Source organism: Cervus elaphus, chromosome 31 (genome assembly GCF_910594005.1).
Source record: "Cervus elaphus chromosome 31, mCerEla1.1, whole genome shotgun sequence".
Taxonomy (NCBI): Eukaryota; Metazoa; Chordata; class Mammalia; order Artiodactyla; family Cervidae; genus Cervus; species Cervus elaphus.
In genome coordinates this window covers 12,077,501-12,097,099 of record NC_057845.1, presented here as the reverse complement: position 1 = coordinate 12,097,099, position 19,599 = coordinate 12,077,501, and the positions used below count along the sequence as shown (strand labels likewise).

The following is a 19,599-nucleotide window of genomic DNA, read 5'->3' as shown; positions in this document are numbered from 1 at the left end:
TCAGAAGAAGGGTAGGAGGAAAAGATCAAGACACATCAAAATCTATTCCCAGTAAACAGTAGGTTTTATAAGATGTAAAAAAATGCATTAAATACAGAAGAGAGTCTGGCAAAGGTCTGTCACTCTCAGGAAAAGCACAAATGCCCACATTTAATTACAAAAAGTCCCTCGTGTATGAATGATCATGAATGGTGGGTCAACAGCCTTGATATAGGGTTACAAGTACACAGCTGGCTCCATATGATTTTAAGAGCAGCCATGGAGCTGTCTTGGTTTATTCACCATCATCTGGGTTGTTTACTAAGTACAGAGTCAATTCAGTGATGAGAAGTGGTCATGCATCCAACAAACCAGGAGAAAAGAAAATAAATGGCTGAACAACTCCAAATTTCCCTTTTTAATACTGACTGCACTGGCATCCGGTGGTAAGAGCCCTCAGGACAACTTTTTCACAAATTCACCCTTAAGCCTTCAAATCCACATATGACTGAGGAAGAATATGAAAAAGCCATCAATAAAAACTAAGCAACTCCAACTTTCAGACAAAGTAGCAATGAAATCCAAACCAATGGACATTTCTATAGCCGGCACATGGAACACAGGGGAGAGAGCCAACCATGGGCTAGAATGCAACGCTCAGAAGCTTTCCCACTGACAAACCCGGTTCTCACTGATGTTTCCTGCCCCGGGAGAAGGAGTTCATACTGTTTAACTTACATCTCTTAGAAACATAAAGAAATATTGTAAGCATACAGCTCACTTTTCCTTTCTTTCTTTCTCCTGTGGTTTAGAATTTGCTTATTCTGCTACACTGAACTCAATTCTTCTAAATCATGTAAAAGAGGGAACACAAGTAAGCTTAATTAACAAGAAGAGAGTTATGGTAACAATGGGTAACACACCAAAGAGAAGCCTGCATTATTAACTGATAAAAATGACAGTTAGGGATCCTCAGTGTACATAGATTCTTATATATCTGTAAAATAGATTTGTATTTTTATAAAACTATTTTAAAACAACAAAATTCTGTAAAGTAATTATCCTCCAATTAAAAAAAAAAACTAAAAAAGTTCTAAAATATATTATTAAAACACCTGTGCTTAATTACATAAAAGTCAGAAAACTTTACATTAATTACTATAAGCCCTACAAGTCATATTTAATATTCTACTTGGGAATTTGTAACATTTGGGAATATCTGAGAAAATACTGAAGGAAAAAGTGAAGTGTTAGATCATCATCACTTTTGGGGATGTGACTAAACCAGATGGCCTTTCTAACCCAAAGATTCAGATTTTATAATTTTATGATCTGAATACAAATGATGCCTTCAATTAAAAATAAGAATCTACAAATTATGGGATTTAGATGCCAAAGAAAATAAGGTGAAAATACATTTATTAATAATCACAGAAACCAAAGTCAAAGAACTTTAGCAAACATTTATGATTGCCTCCGACCTCATTTATAAAGGACAAGATGACAAAGGCAAAAAACCCACAAAAACAAAAACCCACGCAAACAGAAACAAAATCCTTCTTAACAAAAATTCAGATTTAGCCAATGACTGATGAAATAATCCCCAAATCCCCTCCCCAAATTTCTAAACTACAGACCAAAACAGATGGCCATGTCATTCACCCAGATCTCAAGTCTCTGCAGAACCGCCAGTGACCTATTATAATACCAGTGGAATTTTGATCCCAACTTGTGAGGGTAAAATAAAATAGTTACAATTAATTCAGTGATGGCTGATTAAATATACTAAAATTAAACGGTAGGCTATAACCAGAACAGAACTTCATGGTTAGATTTTATTCCATAAAAGCAAACTTCAATGGGAGTGGGAGAGAGCATATAAATAAGAAATAGAAAGACATGCATTTATAGCGGAAACAAAACTACATGTTAGATGTTCTGGCACCTAGGAGAGACGAAACGCAAAGGCTGCCTTACCTCCCATCCGCATAGTCTGTGTCTGCCCCACCCCACCAGACGTCTGAGTCGTCCTCCTCTGCATCTGCCGAGTCAACATTGTCCCTTTCCTCCGCCAGTGGGCAACATACGAATTCCACCCCTCTGAACTTGTCAATTCCACAGGGCAGCAACATGCCATAGTCATGCAAGTTGGTACTCTTCTCACTACAGGTCTACAAAAAGTAAGGAGAAAACAGCAAGTGCTGGAGTAAATGTGCTTCATTTTAAGAAAATCCAATTATAGCAAGACCAGCCCTATTGAGACCAATTTTACAGTGGAAAGAATCATTTGCTTTTTGAGTGGATTTGCAGTAGTTTCTTTAGCACAAGTGACTTTGGTACCCTTAATTTTTAACTTTTGATACTTATTTAACAGCGATAGGTTGTAATGGGGCTTCCTGGTGGCTCAACAGCATAGAATCTGTCCGCAATGCAGGAGACATGGGTTCAATCCCTGGGTCAGGAAGATCCTCTGGAGAAGGGAAAGGTTACCCACTTCAGTTTTCTTGCCTTGGAGAATCCTATGAACAGAGGAGCCTGGTGGAGTACAGTCCATAGGGTCGCATATGACTTAGGGAATAAGCAATAACATGTTGTTATATTATAGAAACGAATAAAAACAATAGGAGTAGAAACAAATTGGGAGCTAAGACGTAGAAGAAGCCTCCACAGTGAACAGTTATCAGAGAATCAACTCTTTCCAGCCTCGTCAGCATATCAGGAAATAGTGATGGTTCCACATATATATCCCAACTCACTTCCACTTCCTTTATGGATGGAAGGTACTCTCACTTGGATCTATGTCATTCTAGGAAACTGCAACTCTCTTGGCTCACTTCCAAAGTAACAGTCTTGGGAAAAGAAGAAATTATCCTCTGCTATGAATCAGAACTTAAAAGTCATTAAAGATTTCTCCTTCAAATCCTGTCGCTTTCCTGGGATTTGTTCAGTTCAGTTCAGTCGCTCAGTCGTGTCCAACTCTTTACGACCCCATGAATCGCAGCACGCCAGGCCTCCCTGTCCATCACAAACTCCCGGAATTTACTCAAACTCATGCCCATTGAGTCGGTGATGCCATCCAGCCATCTCATCCTCTGTCGTCCCCTTCTCCTCCTACCCCCAATCCCTCCCAGCATCAGGGTCTTTTCCAATGAGTCAACTCTTCGCATGAGGTGGCCAAAGTATTGGAGTTTCAGCTTCAGCATCAGTCCTTCCAATGAACACCCAGGACTGATCTCCTTTAGGATGGACTGGTTGGATCTGCTTGCAGTCCAAGGGACTCTCAAGAGTCTTCTCCAACACCACAGTTCAAAAGCATCAATTCTTCAGCGCTCAGCTTTCTTCACAGTCCAACTCTCACATTCACACATGACCACTGGAAAAACCATAGCCTTGACTAGACGGACCTTTGTTGGCAAAGTAATGTCTCTGCTTTTTAATATGCTATCTAGGTTGGTCATAACTTTCCTTCTAAGGAGTAGGCATCTTTTAATTTCATGGCTGCAATCACCACCTGCAGTGATTTTGGAGCCCAAAAAAATAAAGTCTGATACTGTTTCCACTGTTTCCCCATCTATTTGCCATGAGGTGATGGGACCAGATGCCATGATCTTAAGTTTTCTGAATGTTGAGCTTTAAGCCAACTTTTTCACTCTCCTCTTTCACTTTCATCAAGAGGCTTTGCAGTTCTTCTTCACTTTCTGCCTTAAGGGTGGTGTTATCTGCATATCTGAGGTTATTGATATTTCTCCCAACAATTTTGATTCCAGCTTGTGCATCTTCCAGCCCAAAGTTTCTCATGATGTACTCTGCATGTAAGTTAAATAAGCAGGGTGACAATATACAGCCTTGACGTACTCCTTTTCCTATTTGGAACCAGTCTGTTCCATGTCCAGTTCTAACTGTTGCTTCCTGACCTGCATACAGGTTTCTCAAGAGGCAGGTCAGGTGGTCTGGTATGCCCATCTCTTTCAGAGTTTTCCACAGCTTATTGTGATCTATACAATCAAAGGCTTTGGCATAGTCAATTCCCACAAACCAAAATCAACATAAAGCTTTGAAAGCACCCAGTGGTGACAGAGGAAAGATTAATAATTCAACACACATAAGTAAACAATGAAATTTTATAGAGTGTACTTTGACCTCATAGGAATTAGACTTATTTTGTTTCTCAGTAGCAAAAAAAAATTTTTTAACTCAAGAAGAAATGAAAACTGAGGTAGTCAGATGGGTGTGTGTGTGTGTGTGCTGAGCTGCTAAGTTATGTCTGACTCTTTATGCCTCCATGGACTGTAGCCCGCCAGGCTCCTCTGTCCATGGAATTTTCCAGGCAAGAATACTGGAGAGGGTTGCCATTTCTTACTTCCAGGGGATCTTCCTGACCCTGCATCTCCTGCATTGGCAGACTGATTCTTTACCACTGAGCCAGCCACCTGGGAAGCCCAATCAGATGGGTACTGGGCTTTAAATCATCTAGGTTGTTTTCTTAATATCAATTAGCTCTGAAACATTTTTATATAGAGACAATGTTGCACAACATATTACTTTGTAAGAGGCAAAATTAATGCTGAATCCTACGTGGTGTTTTTTGCCTAACAGCTTTAAGGCTATGTATGATGCAATGGCTAAATGGAGCTAGATCAGGGTTTCTCAACCTCAGTACCACTGACGTTTTTGGCCAGATCATTCTAGAGGGCAAGGGACACTCGTCTTGTTCACTGAAGAATGCTTAGCAGAACATTCTGGCCCCTGGCCACCAAATGCCAGTGGTATCATCCCTTGTCACAAAAAAACTGTGACAACCAATACGATCTCCAGACGCTGGCTCACGTCCTTGGGAAGGGATGCAGAGCGAAACTGACCTCACTTGAGGACCACTGAGCTAAACCAAGGAGCTTAATTCTGGGAGACTGATTTCATTACAAAGAAAAAAAAATTATATAAATTTATCAGAAAAACTTCGTAATAAAGGGACAAAGCAGTTTTAAAGGCAATAATATCAAAAAGTGACATTTTATGCTAACTGCTTATGTCTTATTGGCTTTGCTAAAAGCAGGGGGTTAGCAAAAGTCAGAACTGGTGCCATAGACTTACTCACTATGGAGAAATGATGGTGGCAGCGTGGCTCGCTGAACACAAAATTGGTCGCAAAACTCAGATCTAACTGCACCTTTCACGTCAGTATTGGACAAGCTACTTCCTCCTCTACCCACTGTCTTCCCCAATGAATAACAGAGAAAAAAGTTAAACTATAAAAACTTGGCACATGCCAAATGAAAATAAGACATAAATACAAAAATTTTTTAAAAGATATATTTTAAGGTTTTTAGACAGTATAAACTTACAGTTTCTAATTTATAACATATGACATAGCATAACAAATCTAACTAAACATAAAATACTCGTGGATAGCTTTTTAAAATAATAATAATAACTTATTGATCAACACAGCTGTTGTCTCAAGATAGCCTCTTAAAATATTCATGAAGATTTCTATTTTTAACGTAATAATTTTAAAAAAAAGCCACATTTATCAACAGACAGCTGTTGCCTCCAAACACCCCCTAACAGTGTCACTGTGCATCAGGCCTAGGAGACTATCACTTAACAAGGAGGAAGATGAAAGGGCGGGTACCTCTTTGGCCACGGTGTGCCAGTGAAGGTGGGTTTCACAAACATCCATTCTCTCCTGGTGTAAGAATTTGCACTTGTCGGGAACGAGGAGGGCATCGCTCACAAACTCACCAACTGCAAACAAAGAAAACAGCTTTACATCATTCCGTCCGCATCCCAGGGATCTTATCCCGGTGATGGTATCAAGGAAAGACAGGTTAAAAGAACTTCAGAGAAGTTACGCTGCTTTTAGAATGATGAAGTAGTCAAACCAGGAAGGAGAAGTATCTTTAGAATTTTGAGTCCTGCTGCCATAAACAGCCAAGTTCCTTGTCACATTACCTTGATGGTTAAATACTTTCTATGTGTTTAAAGTGAAATTTTAATTTATTGAACATGAATCTCTGTGAATTAATCATACAAAAACCTGCCACTTAATTGCAACTAGGGTTAAAAAATTACAGATTGACTTTGCCAAGGTGATCATTTGAGAAGAATCAAAATAAATAATTGTCCACCCCTCTTTCTTGGACATATTAATCTGAAACTAACAGAAAAGTTAGCATTTTTCGACTTTCTAAATAAAATTTATACATACACATATGTGTATTGTATGTTTATATACATAATACTGGAGAAGGAAATGGCAACCCACTCCAGTGTTCTTGCCTGGGAAATTCCATGGACATAAGAGCCTGGTGGGCTCCAGTCCATGGGGTCGCAAAGAGCTGGACATGACTTAGTGACTAAAACAGCAAACAGCATACATAATACATTTGGTGACCCTGTGGACTGGAGCCCACCAGGCTCCTCTGTCCATGGGATTCTCCAGGCAAGAATACTGGAGTGGGCTGCCATGCCCTCCTCCAGGGGATCTTCCCCACCCAGGAATGAATCCAAATCTCTTATATCTTCTGCATTGGCAGGTGGGTTCTGTACCACTAATGCCACCTGGGAAGCCCAAATACAGATAGTTTTCATAGAGTTTAATTCAATTAAATTATGAAAACTGTTCCTTAGACTTTTGCTATAGTTTTTTTTTAAATTGTATATCATGCAAATTATTTCTAGTACTGCTGGTACTTCAGGTATAAAGATATTACCTGAAGTCCTATAAGAATTCACATTCTCATAAATATTTAAGCTGGATAATTACAACATACTGTGTAAGCTGTGGGCTTAATTTCTATTTGCTTTGTTCACTACAGTATCCCCAATTTCAGTATAGATTCTGCACACAGTAGGCAATAAATGTCTTGGTGAATGAAGAAATTAAATGCTATAACAGAGATAAAGTGATGGATCAATATAGGGAACACATCTGCTTGGGGATACAGGGATGATCTCAAAGTAGAAATAACTGTAGAAATGAGCCTAAATGGATGAACAGGAATGGGCCATGTAGGAATGAATGCGTTAAGACAGTATCTATCTTGTTTACATTCCACTACCAATCCATGGTCTAGTTCTAGCAAACATGAGCACACTGGATGGATGGATGGACAGTTGAATGGACAGATGGCAAAAGGAAACCTTCTGTTCAGAGAAAGAAAAAAGGACAAAGCATATCTGTAGAAGAGGCAGAAGTCCACTATAGCTGGAACATAAGGTAGGTAGGGAAAAATGTCCAGAAATAAATAAAAGACTGGAGAAATATGGTGGACTCTAGTTTTAGAGTCTAAGGTTTTAAATCATTTTGGATGCAACACAGGCCACAGGACATTTTAAACAGTAATGTCGTGCTCGTTTGATTTCCAAACGATAAACTCTTTAATCAAGTGAAAGATGGACTACTATCATAAGATGATGAGTAAGCAAGGAGACCACTGAGAAAGGTACCATGATCCTTCAAGCAAGACATGCAAGAACAGATTAAAACCAACAACTACAAACAAGCAAGGAATATAAGTTGTCCACACGTCAGCAAAGACAAGAACCATTTTTTAAATTTCATACTATGTTACATGAAATTTTCTCAAATGATACACAAAGAGATAAAGGTTCTAAGAAGGGGGGAAAATAAGCAACTTTCCAAACCCTTTAAACAAAAGGATTCCTTAAAACTCTCTTTCTACAAATGCATTTTAGTCTGTCTCTAGTTCAAACATGCACGATGCCTCATGAAATTTAAGTATTTATTTTAATAAATAATACTTAGGTAAAAGTCTAAGCAAATCACAGGGGATAAAGAGCCTTATTATTCCTCAAATCTCTGAAACAATTGATGGTGTCCACAGCATTGCATTGTGGGTCACAGAGAATGCAAGAATTATGAGACATAGTGCCCCCAAGGGCTTCATGTGGGTGTTACTTGGTGAGGAAGGAAACTTTGAGTCCATGAAATGGCTGGCTTTCCATGTGCATCACTGCAATTCAGCTCCACGACAGCTGTGTGATGGATCCCTAGAGTGGGACACAAGTGAGTGACTAACACTTTCCCAGAAACACATGTGACGCCACCTACCTTGAGAAGGCTATAACCAAGCCCCAGAGACAAACATCAAGATGTAAATTATAAGGAAAGAAATGACATAATAATGCAAACGATGTCATATTTTTCTTTTGCTTTTACTCGGAATACTATCAAACAACAAAAAAACAGATGAAAAAAAAAGATGAGTTGGGCGAATGGAAAACAAAAATAACCTCATCAAAAACCAACACATCTTTCTCCAAGTGGACTCTTCATGGTTTCTCAGGGCAGGCAATCAAACATAGCAAGAATACTTTATACCCGAGACATCCCATTTTCAAGGCCACAGGAGGCCAGAATTGACAGTGGCCTGAAGATGCCTGTCTGATTTACTAGCTCTGCACTGTCAAGCCATACTACCATATATATCTGGGTTTCCCTGGCGGCTCAGATGATAAAGAATTTGCCTGCGATACAAGAGACCAGGTTCAATCCCTGGGTTGGGGAAATCCCCTGGAGCAGGGAATGGCTATCCAACTCCAGTATTCTTGCCTGGGAAATCCCAGGGACAAGAGGAGGCTTGCAGGTTATAGTCCATGGGGTTGCAAAGAATTGGACATGATCGAGTGACTCAATGGACAGGGGTTTGGGTGGACTCTGGGAGTTGGTGACGGACAGGGAGGCCTGGCGTGCTGTGGTTCATGGGGTCGCAAAGAGTCGGACACGACTGAGCGACTGAACTGAACTGAACTGAACTGAGCAACTAACATACACACACACACATACACACACACACACACACTGCCATATTTACAAACATCAGAATTACTAAGCAATGTTTTTCTATTTTTTTACAAGTAGTTATTATCTGGGAAGATTCAATGCCTGGGCCAAAGCTACTAAATCAGTTCATGAGACAATCAGGAAAAGATATCGGATACTCGCAACTTTGTCCTAAAATAGTTCTTGAGGCACAAAGTGGATAACAGCTGCCAAACGAAAAAGTGTCCTTTATTACTTGACCTGAGGCCAATCTGCTAAGGAGTAGATTTTAATGCAAAGTCAAAGTCACCGGAAGATATTTACCTCGGTAAAATCTAGTGTTCATCAAAAGGACACATATGACATTAATTTAATAAAAGGATATTTGATTTGTATTTTTTATTTGGAAAATGACATTTCATTTCATTGTGTGAAGATGCCCTTAGGTTTCTAATATTGCACATAGCCAAGAAATGTATGTCCCTCAAATGAGATTGCTTTTTTAAAGGATTAATACTGGTTATTTAATAGGCCCTCGGGACTAATGGCAAAATAGAAAACTCATTGTACTCTAACATTAAAATAAAATTCATCAAAGACTGGATTTTACAATCTTGTTCATATTACTTTCAAAACTGATGGCACATACTAGAATGCTACACATTGGAAATGTTAAAGCAATTAAACCACAAAAATCTGTTAAAATTTCTTTAATAAGGAATGAAAGAGAAGTGCTAAAAATATAACAAATCCTTTCTCAGAATCTGGTTTAGTTTAATACGGTTTACCTTTTCTCTCTTTTTAATTCTAAAAACATTACTCTTAAAAATCTATGCTACCAAAAAAAAAACAAAAAAACCCAACTATGATGCAACAGGGGCTATGTGGAAACTCTCTGTAGTGGCCACTCAGTTTGGCAGAGAATGTAAAATTGCTCTAAGAAATAGTTTTTTAACTAAAAAGAAAAAAAAAATCTGATAGTATTATTCCTGGAGTTTCCACACAGAGCCATGCACACTTTTACTTTTATTTATCTTTTGCATTTTATTTCTATATGTTTTTAAATTGGAGAATAATCACTTTATAATGCTGTGTTACTTTCTACTGCATAACAATGTGCATTAGCTCTATGTATACACATATCCCCGCCCTCAAGAGTCTTCCTGCTACTGCTCCCCACTACCCCCCACCCCCGTCCCACACCTTTAGGTCATCACAGAGCACTAAGCTGAGTTCCCTGTGGTATATACATCAGCTACCCATTTATTTGTTGCTGTTTAGTCGCTAAGCCATATCTGACTTTTTGTGACCCCAGGGGCTGTAGCCTGCAAGGCTCCTCTGTCCATGGAATTTCCCAGGCAAGAATCCTGGAGTGGGTAGACATTTCCTTCTCCAGGGATCATTTCCTGAACCAGGGATTGAATTGGGTCTCCTGCACTGGCAGGCAGATTCTTTACCACTGATTCACCAGGGAAGCTCATCTGTTAAAGACATAGTACTTTTAATTTTAAAACAAAATTTCTGTTTATTTGGTTTGATCCTCAGGTTAAAAAAAAAGAACAGAATCCAAGTGAAAGAGCCCACAATAAATTAAGTATCCTAGTGAGAAATCATCTTTCTGCTAATGTTCAATTTTAGGAATTTGGCATCATTCAATCCTAGTAGTTTCCCCTGGTTGCTCAGTTGTGAAGAATTCACCTGCCTACTCAGGAGACATGGGTTCAATCCTTGGGTTGGGAAGATTCCCTGGAGAAGGAAATGGCAACCCATTCCAGTATTATTGCTTGGGAAATCCCATGGACAGAGGAGCCTGGTGGGCTACAGTTCATAGAGTTGCAAAAAGAGTCAGACAGGAATTAGTGACTAAACAACAAAAACAATCCCATTAGTTAAATTCAATATACAACTGTGCATATTTACTGGTAATCACACAACCTGGTTTCTTGTTTTAAACATTTACAATTTATATTACACACACTCCAGTTGAAAAGGAATTTTCACAGCTAAGGAACAAGATCTCTGCTTGGCTTCTTAGCTAAAAAGTCTTGGCAAGGTAAAGGGCAGCACCGAATTCATTTGGGACTCTGCAGGCATCGATCCACTGGCTCTTAGGTGGTCTTTGAGAGGACTGTCTTATTCAAATTACCTCATTTTGCAGATGAAAGGAAAAGAACCCCGGTCAAGTGGCTTGCCCACAGAGCCAGTTGGCAGTGCAACTGGCCTGAAAATCTGGACCTCAGGACTCCAATCCAAGTGTGGTTACTCAACTCACTGTTTTTTTTGAAGTCTGGTCAAACTGGGTTACTTGGCCAATTTCTCTTTGGCTTTTATAAAAGTGGATTCACTTTTAGACTATAAAATAATGTTGTGATCTACGATGTGGTCAACGGAACAATAAAGCCAGACTTAAATTAACTAGCAAGTCATATAAAACAGTTAAAAATGCATTCCACTGCACAGAATGGAATGCATGGTAAACACAAAAGAGAATGCAGGACAAACAGCAGCATAAAGTCATGATGGAATTCTCTCTCTTGTAAGTCTCATATTAAGGCTGAAGCTGCTGCAGATCTTCTATGATGCTCTCAGAAACTAGGTTATTCCTGTATTTCTGCGCTGGGGCTTCCCTGGTAGCTCAGTGATAAAGAATCCACCTGCAATGCAGGAGACACAGGTTCCATCCCTGGGTTAGGAAAATCCCCTGGAGAAGGACATGGCAACCCACTCCAGTACTCTTGGCTGGATAATTTCATGGACAGAGAAGCCTGGCAGGCTACAGTCCACTGGGTTGCAAAAGAGTTGGAGATGACCGAGTGACTCAGCAACATCTTTCTGTTCTGCACTGCATCCTCCGTGTGTTGGCTTTTCTCATCATGATCTGTGATCACAAAATAGCCACAGAATCTTAAGAGTTCATATCCAAGTTCCAGGCAGGAACAGGTCAAGGGATAAAGGTCTTCTGTTTGGTTTTTTCCTTTCCCCTGTTAAAGCTCTGTTGTTTCCCGTGGGAGGGACATCCACCCAGTATCCACATCCCATCCACCAGAGCTATGTCATCTGACCACGTTGAACTGTGAGGGCGTTTGCAAACAATAATTCTGGTCGAGCACATTGTCTCCATGAATGAGGAAAATCTGGAATTCTTTTTGAAAGGAAGGATCAGGACTGAATATTAATCAGGCAAGTACAGAGTCTCCCACAACATGAAATTTGAAGACAGAAATGTACTTTTCAGTTTCTTTATGTTCCTTTACAAAAGACAGATGATTCCAGGAAGACGATAGAGAGTAAAAGCACTACAACTAAAACCAAAGGGACTGTGAATCCCGGTGCATGGAGGGAAGGTGGGTCAGGGTGTTAGAGCAAAGAGCAGAATTTCTCAAAACCCAGTCTCCTAAATGTTTGAGTAGGAGTGGGACTGAACAGACTGAATAAGTTTCCAGAACTACATGTACGTTCTTCAAGACAGACATCTCAAATGAATAAATGGTGTTTCTATGAATTCACAAAGATTAAATTGGTGTTAGCTAGAAACATTTCAGGTCTTTGGATTTCTGCCCCAAGGTGTAACCTCCCTTCCTTGTCTCTAAGGAGTTAAAGGAAAGGGTGAGGGAGAATTCTAGCAATGGGATTCCTGAAAATCGGCAAAGCCAGGAGCAAAAGGTAAAAGAAGTGAAACCTACAAGTTTCTTCTAAACCCTCTCTCTGACTTTTCAAGTGAACGGAGCCCAGTCTCCCTTACATACACAAATGGCAGGTTGCGTGTAAGAGAGAAATGGTGTTTGACCCAGGTTCTGAATAACAATGGTCTTATAATCATGAAAGCTTCCCAGGTGGCCCACTGGTAAACAATCAGCCTGCCAATATAAGAGACACAGGAGAGGCAGGTTTCATCCCAGGGTCAGGAAGATCCCCTGGAGGAGGAAATGGCAACCCACCCCAGTATTCTTGCCTGGAATATCCTATATAGTCCATCGGATCGCAGAGTCAGACATGCCTGAGTAACTAACCACGCAAGATGATGAAAAGAGTGCAGAGGACATAGGTTATAAAAAGACAGGAACAAAACAATCATTTGTTAGCTATTTTGCAGCTTTTTAAAACCTCACAAAGGCATGAATTAATTCTGGTACTGCTCAGCAAGTGTACAATTGAAGAACTGTGTAACTAGAAGGTGGGTGGTAGGACCAGGCTTGCTCCTGTCAGTGAAATTTACAAATAAGCCAGGGGAGGAGCCAGAAAGATCCATGAAGTAACAGATCAGAGTTGGAGCCATAAGGATGAATGCATATTAGGCTTAATATAGATACAGATAGTTAGCTACAGAAATATTCATACAAGCTGGACTCAACACAAATATAATGCCTTACTCTGAGAGGCACCTAAAAGCAGATGTTCTAGTAGCAATGAGCACACCCAGTGCCCAGGTCTCTATTTTTAATATTATTTTGCAATAAAAGGAACTAGAGTCCCTTGGAGAAATAGAGGATTCTAGGATTGGGGTCTAAAACATATGAGTCTGGAGCATCTTGTGGAGAAAACAATAAAAGAGGGTATCTCAAATAAGCACAGGAGCCAAATGAATGAGCTCCCAAAGGCCAAAATTGGAACAACTATATATATATAAAATTAATAAAAGTAATATTAGATTATAACACAAAATATAAATTGTCTATGAGTTACTAAAACTGAATAAATAAATGGGTGGTAAAAGGCCCTGTGCAGAATTCAAAATCATCTAGACCCTCAGGAGGTGAAGCAAAATTCTCTATTCCTTCCTTGTGGGCTATGCCTAGTGACTTTCTTCTGAAGAGTTCAGTACACAATGAGGGGAAAAGAGCAGGTTTATAGTGGAGAAACCTGACAACCACTATCCCGGCCATATGATCAAAGTCAACAGGAATAGTGACAGATCTTGTTGATCACAGGGTCTGTTGATATGATATGATGAAAAAGGCACTCTATTTCTGTGGTCTCTCTCCCAGAAACCCATAACCCCAGGCGAAGCATAAGAAAATTCCACCAGAAGTATCCTAAAAAAAACGCCTGACCACTACTCCTCAAAATTGCCAAGGCCAACAGTGAGGAAAGTATGACAGACCGTCATGGAGTGCTGATTAGACCTGGCAAGTAAATGTCACGTGGTGTTCTGCAGGGGATCTTGGAACAGAGAAAGGATTTTAGATAAAAACTAAGGACGTAAATTAAAAGATGCTTGCTCATTGGAAAAAAGTTATCACTAACCTAGACAGCATATTAAAAAGCAGAGACATTACTTTGCCAACAAAGTTCTATTTAGTCAAAGCTATGGTTTTTCCAGTAGTCATGTATGGATGTGAGAGTTGGGCTACAAAGAAAACTGAGCGCTGAAGAATTGGTGTTTTTGAACTGTGGTGTTGGAGAAGACTCTTGAGAGTCCCTTGGACAGCAAGGAGATCAAACCAGTTAATCATAAAGGAAATCAGTCCTGAATATTCATTGGAAGGACTGATGCTGAAGCTCCTGTACTTGTCCACCTGATGTGAAGAGCTGACTCATTGGAAAAGACCCTGATGCTGGGAAAGACTGAAGGCGGGAGGAGAAGGGGACGACAGAGGATGAGATGGTTGGATGGCATCACTGACTCAATGGACATGGGTTTGGGTGAGCTCCCGGGTGAACTCCGGGAGTTGGTGATGGACAGGGAGGCCTGGCGTGCTGCAGTCCAGGGGGTCGCAGAGTCAGACACGACCGAGTGACTGAACTGAACTGAAGGACATAAATGAAGGATGAATAAAGGACAGACTGTATTAATAATAATGGATCAGAACTGGCTCATTAACTGTAAGAAATGTACCACTAGATATTAATAATGCATTGGCCAAAAAGTTTGTTCAAGATTTTGCATGCTTTTATGAAAAACTGAATGAACTTTTTGGCCAGCCCAATTAGGGGAGACTGGGTGAGGGGGTATATGGCAATCCCCTGGAATATCCACTCAATTTTTATTAAAATTAAATAATATTAAAATTTATTAAATCTAATAAAATAATACAAACTGATATAAAATTTATTAAATCTAATTAACATAAATTAAAATTAAAATTTATTAAATCTAAAACTTAGAGCAATGCCTACTTAAAAAAAATTTGAAGGTTCCACATCAGATTTCGATAAGACATACCTATTCACTTCCATGTCAAGATTCTGACTTTCAACAACTGTGAAATTACTGTCAACTGAAAAGAAGTTGTGTTAAAAAGATGTTTACTTGGAGAAGGAAATGGCAACCCACTCCAGTGTTCTTGCCTGGAGAATCCCAGGGACGGGGGAGCTTGGGCGGGCTACAGTCATGGGGTTGCAAAGAGTCAGTTATGACTTAGCGGCTAAACAACATAGTGGTGCTAGCTATACATGTCTTATAGTAGGAAAAATCTCTAAAAATTTTTCACCTTGCAAAACTGAATCTCTACATTCACTGAATGACACTCCTGCTTTTCCTCTCCCCAGCCCCTGGCAACTATCATTTTCCTTTCTGCTAAAAAAAAAAAAACTTTTTGAAAATATAAGGTAATTTTAACTTTTTCATTTTTAAGCTTCATTTTCATATACTGGAGAGGGTGTGGAGAAAAGGGTATGTTCTTGCACTGTTGGTGGGAATGTAAATTGATACAGTCACTATGGAAGATAGTATGGAGATTCCTTAAAAAACTAGGAATAAAACCACCATATGACCCAGCAATCCCACTCCTAGGCATATATCCTGAGGAAACAAAAATGGAAAAAGACACATGTATCCCATTGTTTATTGTAGCACTATTTACAATAGCTAGAACATGGAAGCAACCTAGATGTCCATGAACAGATGAATGGATAAAGAAGTTGTGGTATACATACACAATGCAATATCACTCAGCCATAAAAAGGAACACATTTGAGTCAGTTCTGATGAAGCGGATGAACCTAGAACCTATTATACAGAGTGAAGGGAGTCAGAAAGAGAAAGATAAATATTGTATTCTAACACATATATATGGAATCTAGAAAAATGGTACTGAAGAATTTATTTACAGGTCAGCAATGGAGAAACAGACATAGAGAATAGACTTATGGATATGGGGAGGGCGGAGGAGAGGGTGAGATGTATGAAAAGAGTAACATGGAAGCTTACATTACAATATGTAAAATAGAGAGCCAACAGGAATTTGCTGTGTGGCTTAGGAAACTCAAACAGGGGCTCTGTATCAGCCTAGAGGGGTGCAGTGGGGAGGGAGATGGGAGGGAGGTTCAAAAGGGAAGGGATATCTGTGTACCTATGGCTGATTCATGCTGAGGTTTGACAGGAAACAACAAAATTCTGTAAAGCAATTGTCCTTTGATAAAAAATAAATTAATTTAAAAAAGGATAAAAAAATTTAAATTGTATATATTTTAATAAAATTTTATCTTAATACTTTAATTCTTTAGACATTACTTTCAATAGAACACAAATTATATGAAAAATCTTGACTGTAACATCTTAATTAGTGATTTGGTGCAGTGAAGGCAAAAGAAATTTTATGGAATATATGATTTTTTATGAAAATAAAAGATCTTTACTAACACAGGCTTCTCTTCTACGACATCTAAAATAGCTAGACAAAGCTTAGTTTTAGATTTTCCTAGCAAATTTTCTTTTTCAATAATTTGTGCATGGGTGGCATTTAAATTCCTGTAAAAACTTTCAGAGTTTCTGAATAATCACACATTTATTAATTTTAAAGGAAATGCTTTATAAAAAATTTTTTTAAAGATTTTCTTTTGATGTAGATAATTTTTAAAGTTTTTATTGAATTTGTTAGAATATAGCTTCATTTTATGTTTCAGCTTTTTGACCAAGAGGCATGTCAGAGTTTAGCTCCCTGACCAGGGATTGAACTTGTGGCTCCTGAACTGGGCGGTGAAGTCTTAACCACTGGGACCCCCGGAGAAGTCCCTGTAAAGGAAATTCTTTGCTTTCCAAGTTTAACCTGGTGTTAGAAATGTAAAAGTCACTGATCAAATTCAATTCACATTTACAAATTAAGAAATCTGAACCCTCATGGGGTTTCGCCTAGTTAAAAAGAGAATCAGCTTCAACTTTGGACCTTGACTCTAAGTAGTGCTCACTATTTCAGCAAAGTATTACAATATTTCATAAATTCTGAATCATGCCTTTCTCACCAAACCACCCAAGATTAGTTATGTGTTTTGTTCTGTTGCCTCTTTTTTATGGAGTTATTATTCATATTCTTGATTTTATTAATAATGGATCTTCTTATTACTCATATTTATAATTACCCCAACATCAAAGATACGATTATGAAAATAATCTTTCCAGGTCAGGGGGTTCTCAAACTCTAAGCTGCTTCAAAGTCACTGGGATGCTTGATTGGACTGCAGATCCATCCCCTTCTGGCCCCAAGACCTGGACCGGATCCGTGAGCGGGGCATGCGTGTGAAAACACACTTCCCCAGAGGGATTCGGATTCAGGCAGTTCATGGACCACACTTTAAGAGATGATTTGGAGCAGAGTTTCTCAAGCTTTAACGTGCCCTTGAATCACCAGGGGATCTTGTTAAAATGCAGTTTCTGATTGGACAAGTCCAGGTGGGGCTGATTCTGTTTTTATAACAAGTTCCCAAGTGACTGGATTCAGCTGTTCCTTCAGGTAGCATAGGTCTACTTAACAGAATCCATTATAACTAATCTTATTAAGGTGTTTTTGTTTTTTTTTAAAGTCACAGGTTATTGCATTATAGAACCCTTTTTGGAGTAACTTTTTCTTTTTAATGGAGGTAAAATACACATAACATACAATTTACCATTGTAACCATTTTTTAAGTGTACAGTTCAGCTGCATTAAGTACATTCACATTATTGTGAAACTAGTTTCCACAACTGTTTTCATATTGCAAAACTGAAACTCTATACCTATTAAGCAAGTCCAGTCCCCTCTTCCCCAATCCCCATGTCAGAGATGGATTCCTGTGCATTCTCTCAGCTCAGACTTCTGTTCTCTCAATTTCTTTAACCCGGTATAGCACAGTTTCTATCATTTCAACAATGTAATCAATGTAAAAAGTTAATACTAAGACTGCCTACATTCACCACCACCCCCGCTGCCAAGACTAACTCTTTGATATTTGATGGGTATATTCCACTTATAGCACACATCACTTTAAACCAGAATATCTCAAGCACTCAATAGCCAGTGGTCACCATGGGGCAGACTAGCTTAGCATCAAGTTTTTGAAATCAAGGCTACCTTTCAAGGAATGATGAGTGGAATGGGGACAAGTTGAGGTTATAGGGGAAACTAACTCCAAAGAAACAGGTCTAAGCAGAAATAAACATAAGACTGAATATACTGGGAAGACTGTATGCATAGTTCTATATGCCATCACAATATCATATATTTAATCACTGAAAGGGATATTAAATTTGTTACTATGGTTAACTCTATTTACCAGCAAACATCAGTTATAATTTGTACTCATGATCATGCAATTAATTCAAATGCAGACATTTAAATAAGGTTTCCTTCATATCTACTCATCATTAGCCTAGTTCAGTCTTCTATATTTTTGAGAGATGACATGAAAGGCACATACTGAAAAGATATCCTGTTAAATTCTCTATTTCATCTCTTGAAAATGCAAGTATCCTCACTGGTTGTTTCCTCCCAACACTTCTCTTTCTTTCTGACTTTTTAAAAAGTTCCATAATTGATAGGTTTTAAAGATGCAATTAATTGGGGTTATATCACGGGGCTTTTAAAAACCCACATAATTGACAACAAAATACCAATCAGGCTGATGCTTGAGGACGCAAGAGAACCACCAGTGATCACCAAAACCTTAAATTATACAGAGAAGTAAAAACATACAGTGTGTTTTGTCCACACACCTTACTCAGAAACCTATGTGTGAGGCAGGCTATAATCAAAACAGGAAGAGGCATTTTCACAGATAAACTTCTCAATAAAGTTATGGACTGTCATTATGAAGCCTCTGACTTGCCCTTCTTCCTGGCTCATCACCATCTGGCCTCACTTCAAGGATCTCCAATAATTCTTTTTTCAAGGTCAGTAGCAACAAGTGCTTGAGTGTCTTCTCAGCCCTCAGATCAGCTGTGAGTTCTCTGCCATATCACTTTCTTCCTTAAGTTATGTCTTCTCAGGCAATATTTGTCCTCCCACTCTCTGTCTGAAGCTAGTCATCCTGTCCCTCTCATCGACTCCTCTCTGAACAACTGATTACAAAGGAAGACTCTGTCCTCAACTTTCTGCTTGGACTTTCTCAGATTTATCAGTCATACCCGAGGATTCAACGGCCTCCACAAGTCTCCATGGTGACCTTTCAGTTGCCAGTTCCATTCCTGTGCTGGACACCCACACGGAGAACATTGCTTTCAGCAACTGTACTAGATTAGAATCAAATACCAACTGACCATCAGCTCCTGGAACTGTACAATACTGTACAAAGAACAATAAGCAATTCCTTATTGGGCCAAAATCTACCTTATGTGGAAGCAATATAAGGGAAGAGACCACCATTCAATTATTTTTTTTCCACATACAATTCATTTGCTGTTTTACAACTTATGATTTCAAAGGCAAGAGTGAAAAGTGTTAGTCGCTCAGTTGTGTCCGACTCTTTGCAACCCCATGGACTATAGCCCGCCAGGCTCCTCTGTCCATGGAATTCTCCAGCCAGCCAAGAATGCTGGAGTGGGTAGCCATTTGCTTCTCCAGGGGATCTTCCTGACTCAGGGATAGAATCTGGGTCTCCGGCATGGCAGGCAGATTCTTTACTGTCTGAGCCATCACGGAAGC

At 39.2% G+C, this 19,599-nt stretch overlaps 1 protein-coding gene across 7 annotated transcripts in view; it reads right to left on the bottom strand.

Moving 5' to 3' along the window:
- The window catches only part of LOC122687615 (amyloid beta precursor protein), a 288,333-nt gene that overhangs the window by 162,876 nt on the left and 105,858 nt on the right, over positions 1–19,599 (bottom strand). For all 7 annotated transcript variants that reach the window (XM_043893224.1, XM_043893225.1, XM_043893226.1 and 4 more), the window contains exons 4-5: positions 5,612–5,724; positions 1,957–2,150 (exon numbers count right to left, since the gene is read on the bottom strand). In XM_043893224.1, coding sequence (XP_043749159.1) covers positions 1,957–2,150; positions 5,612–5,724 — 307 coding nt within the window. The remainder of the gene's footprint in view (positions 1–1,956; positions 2,151–5,611; positions 5,725–19,599) is intronic.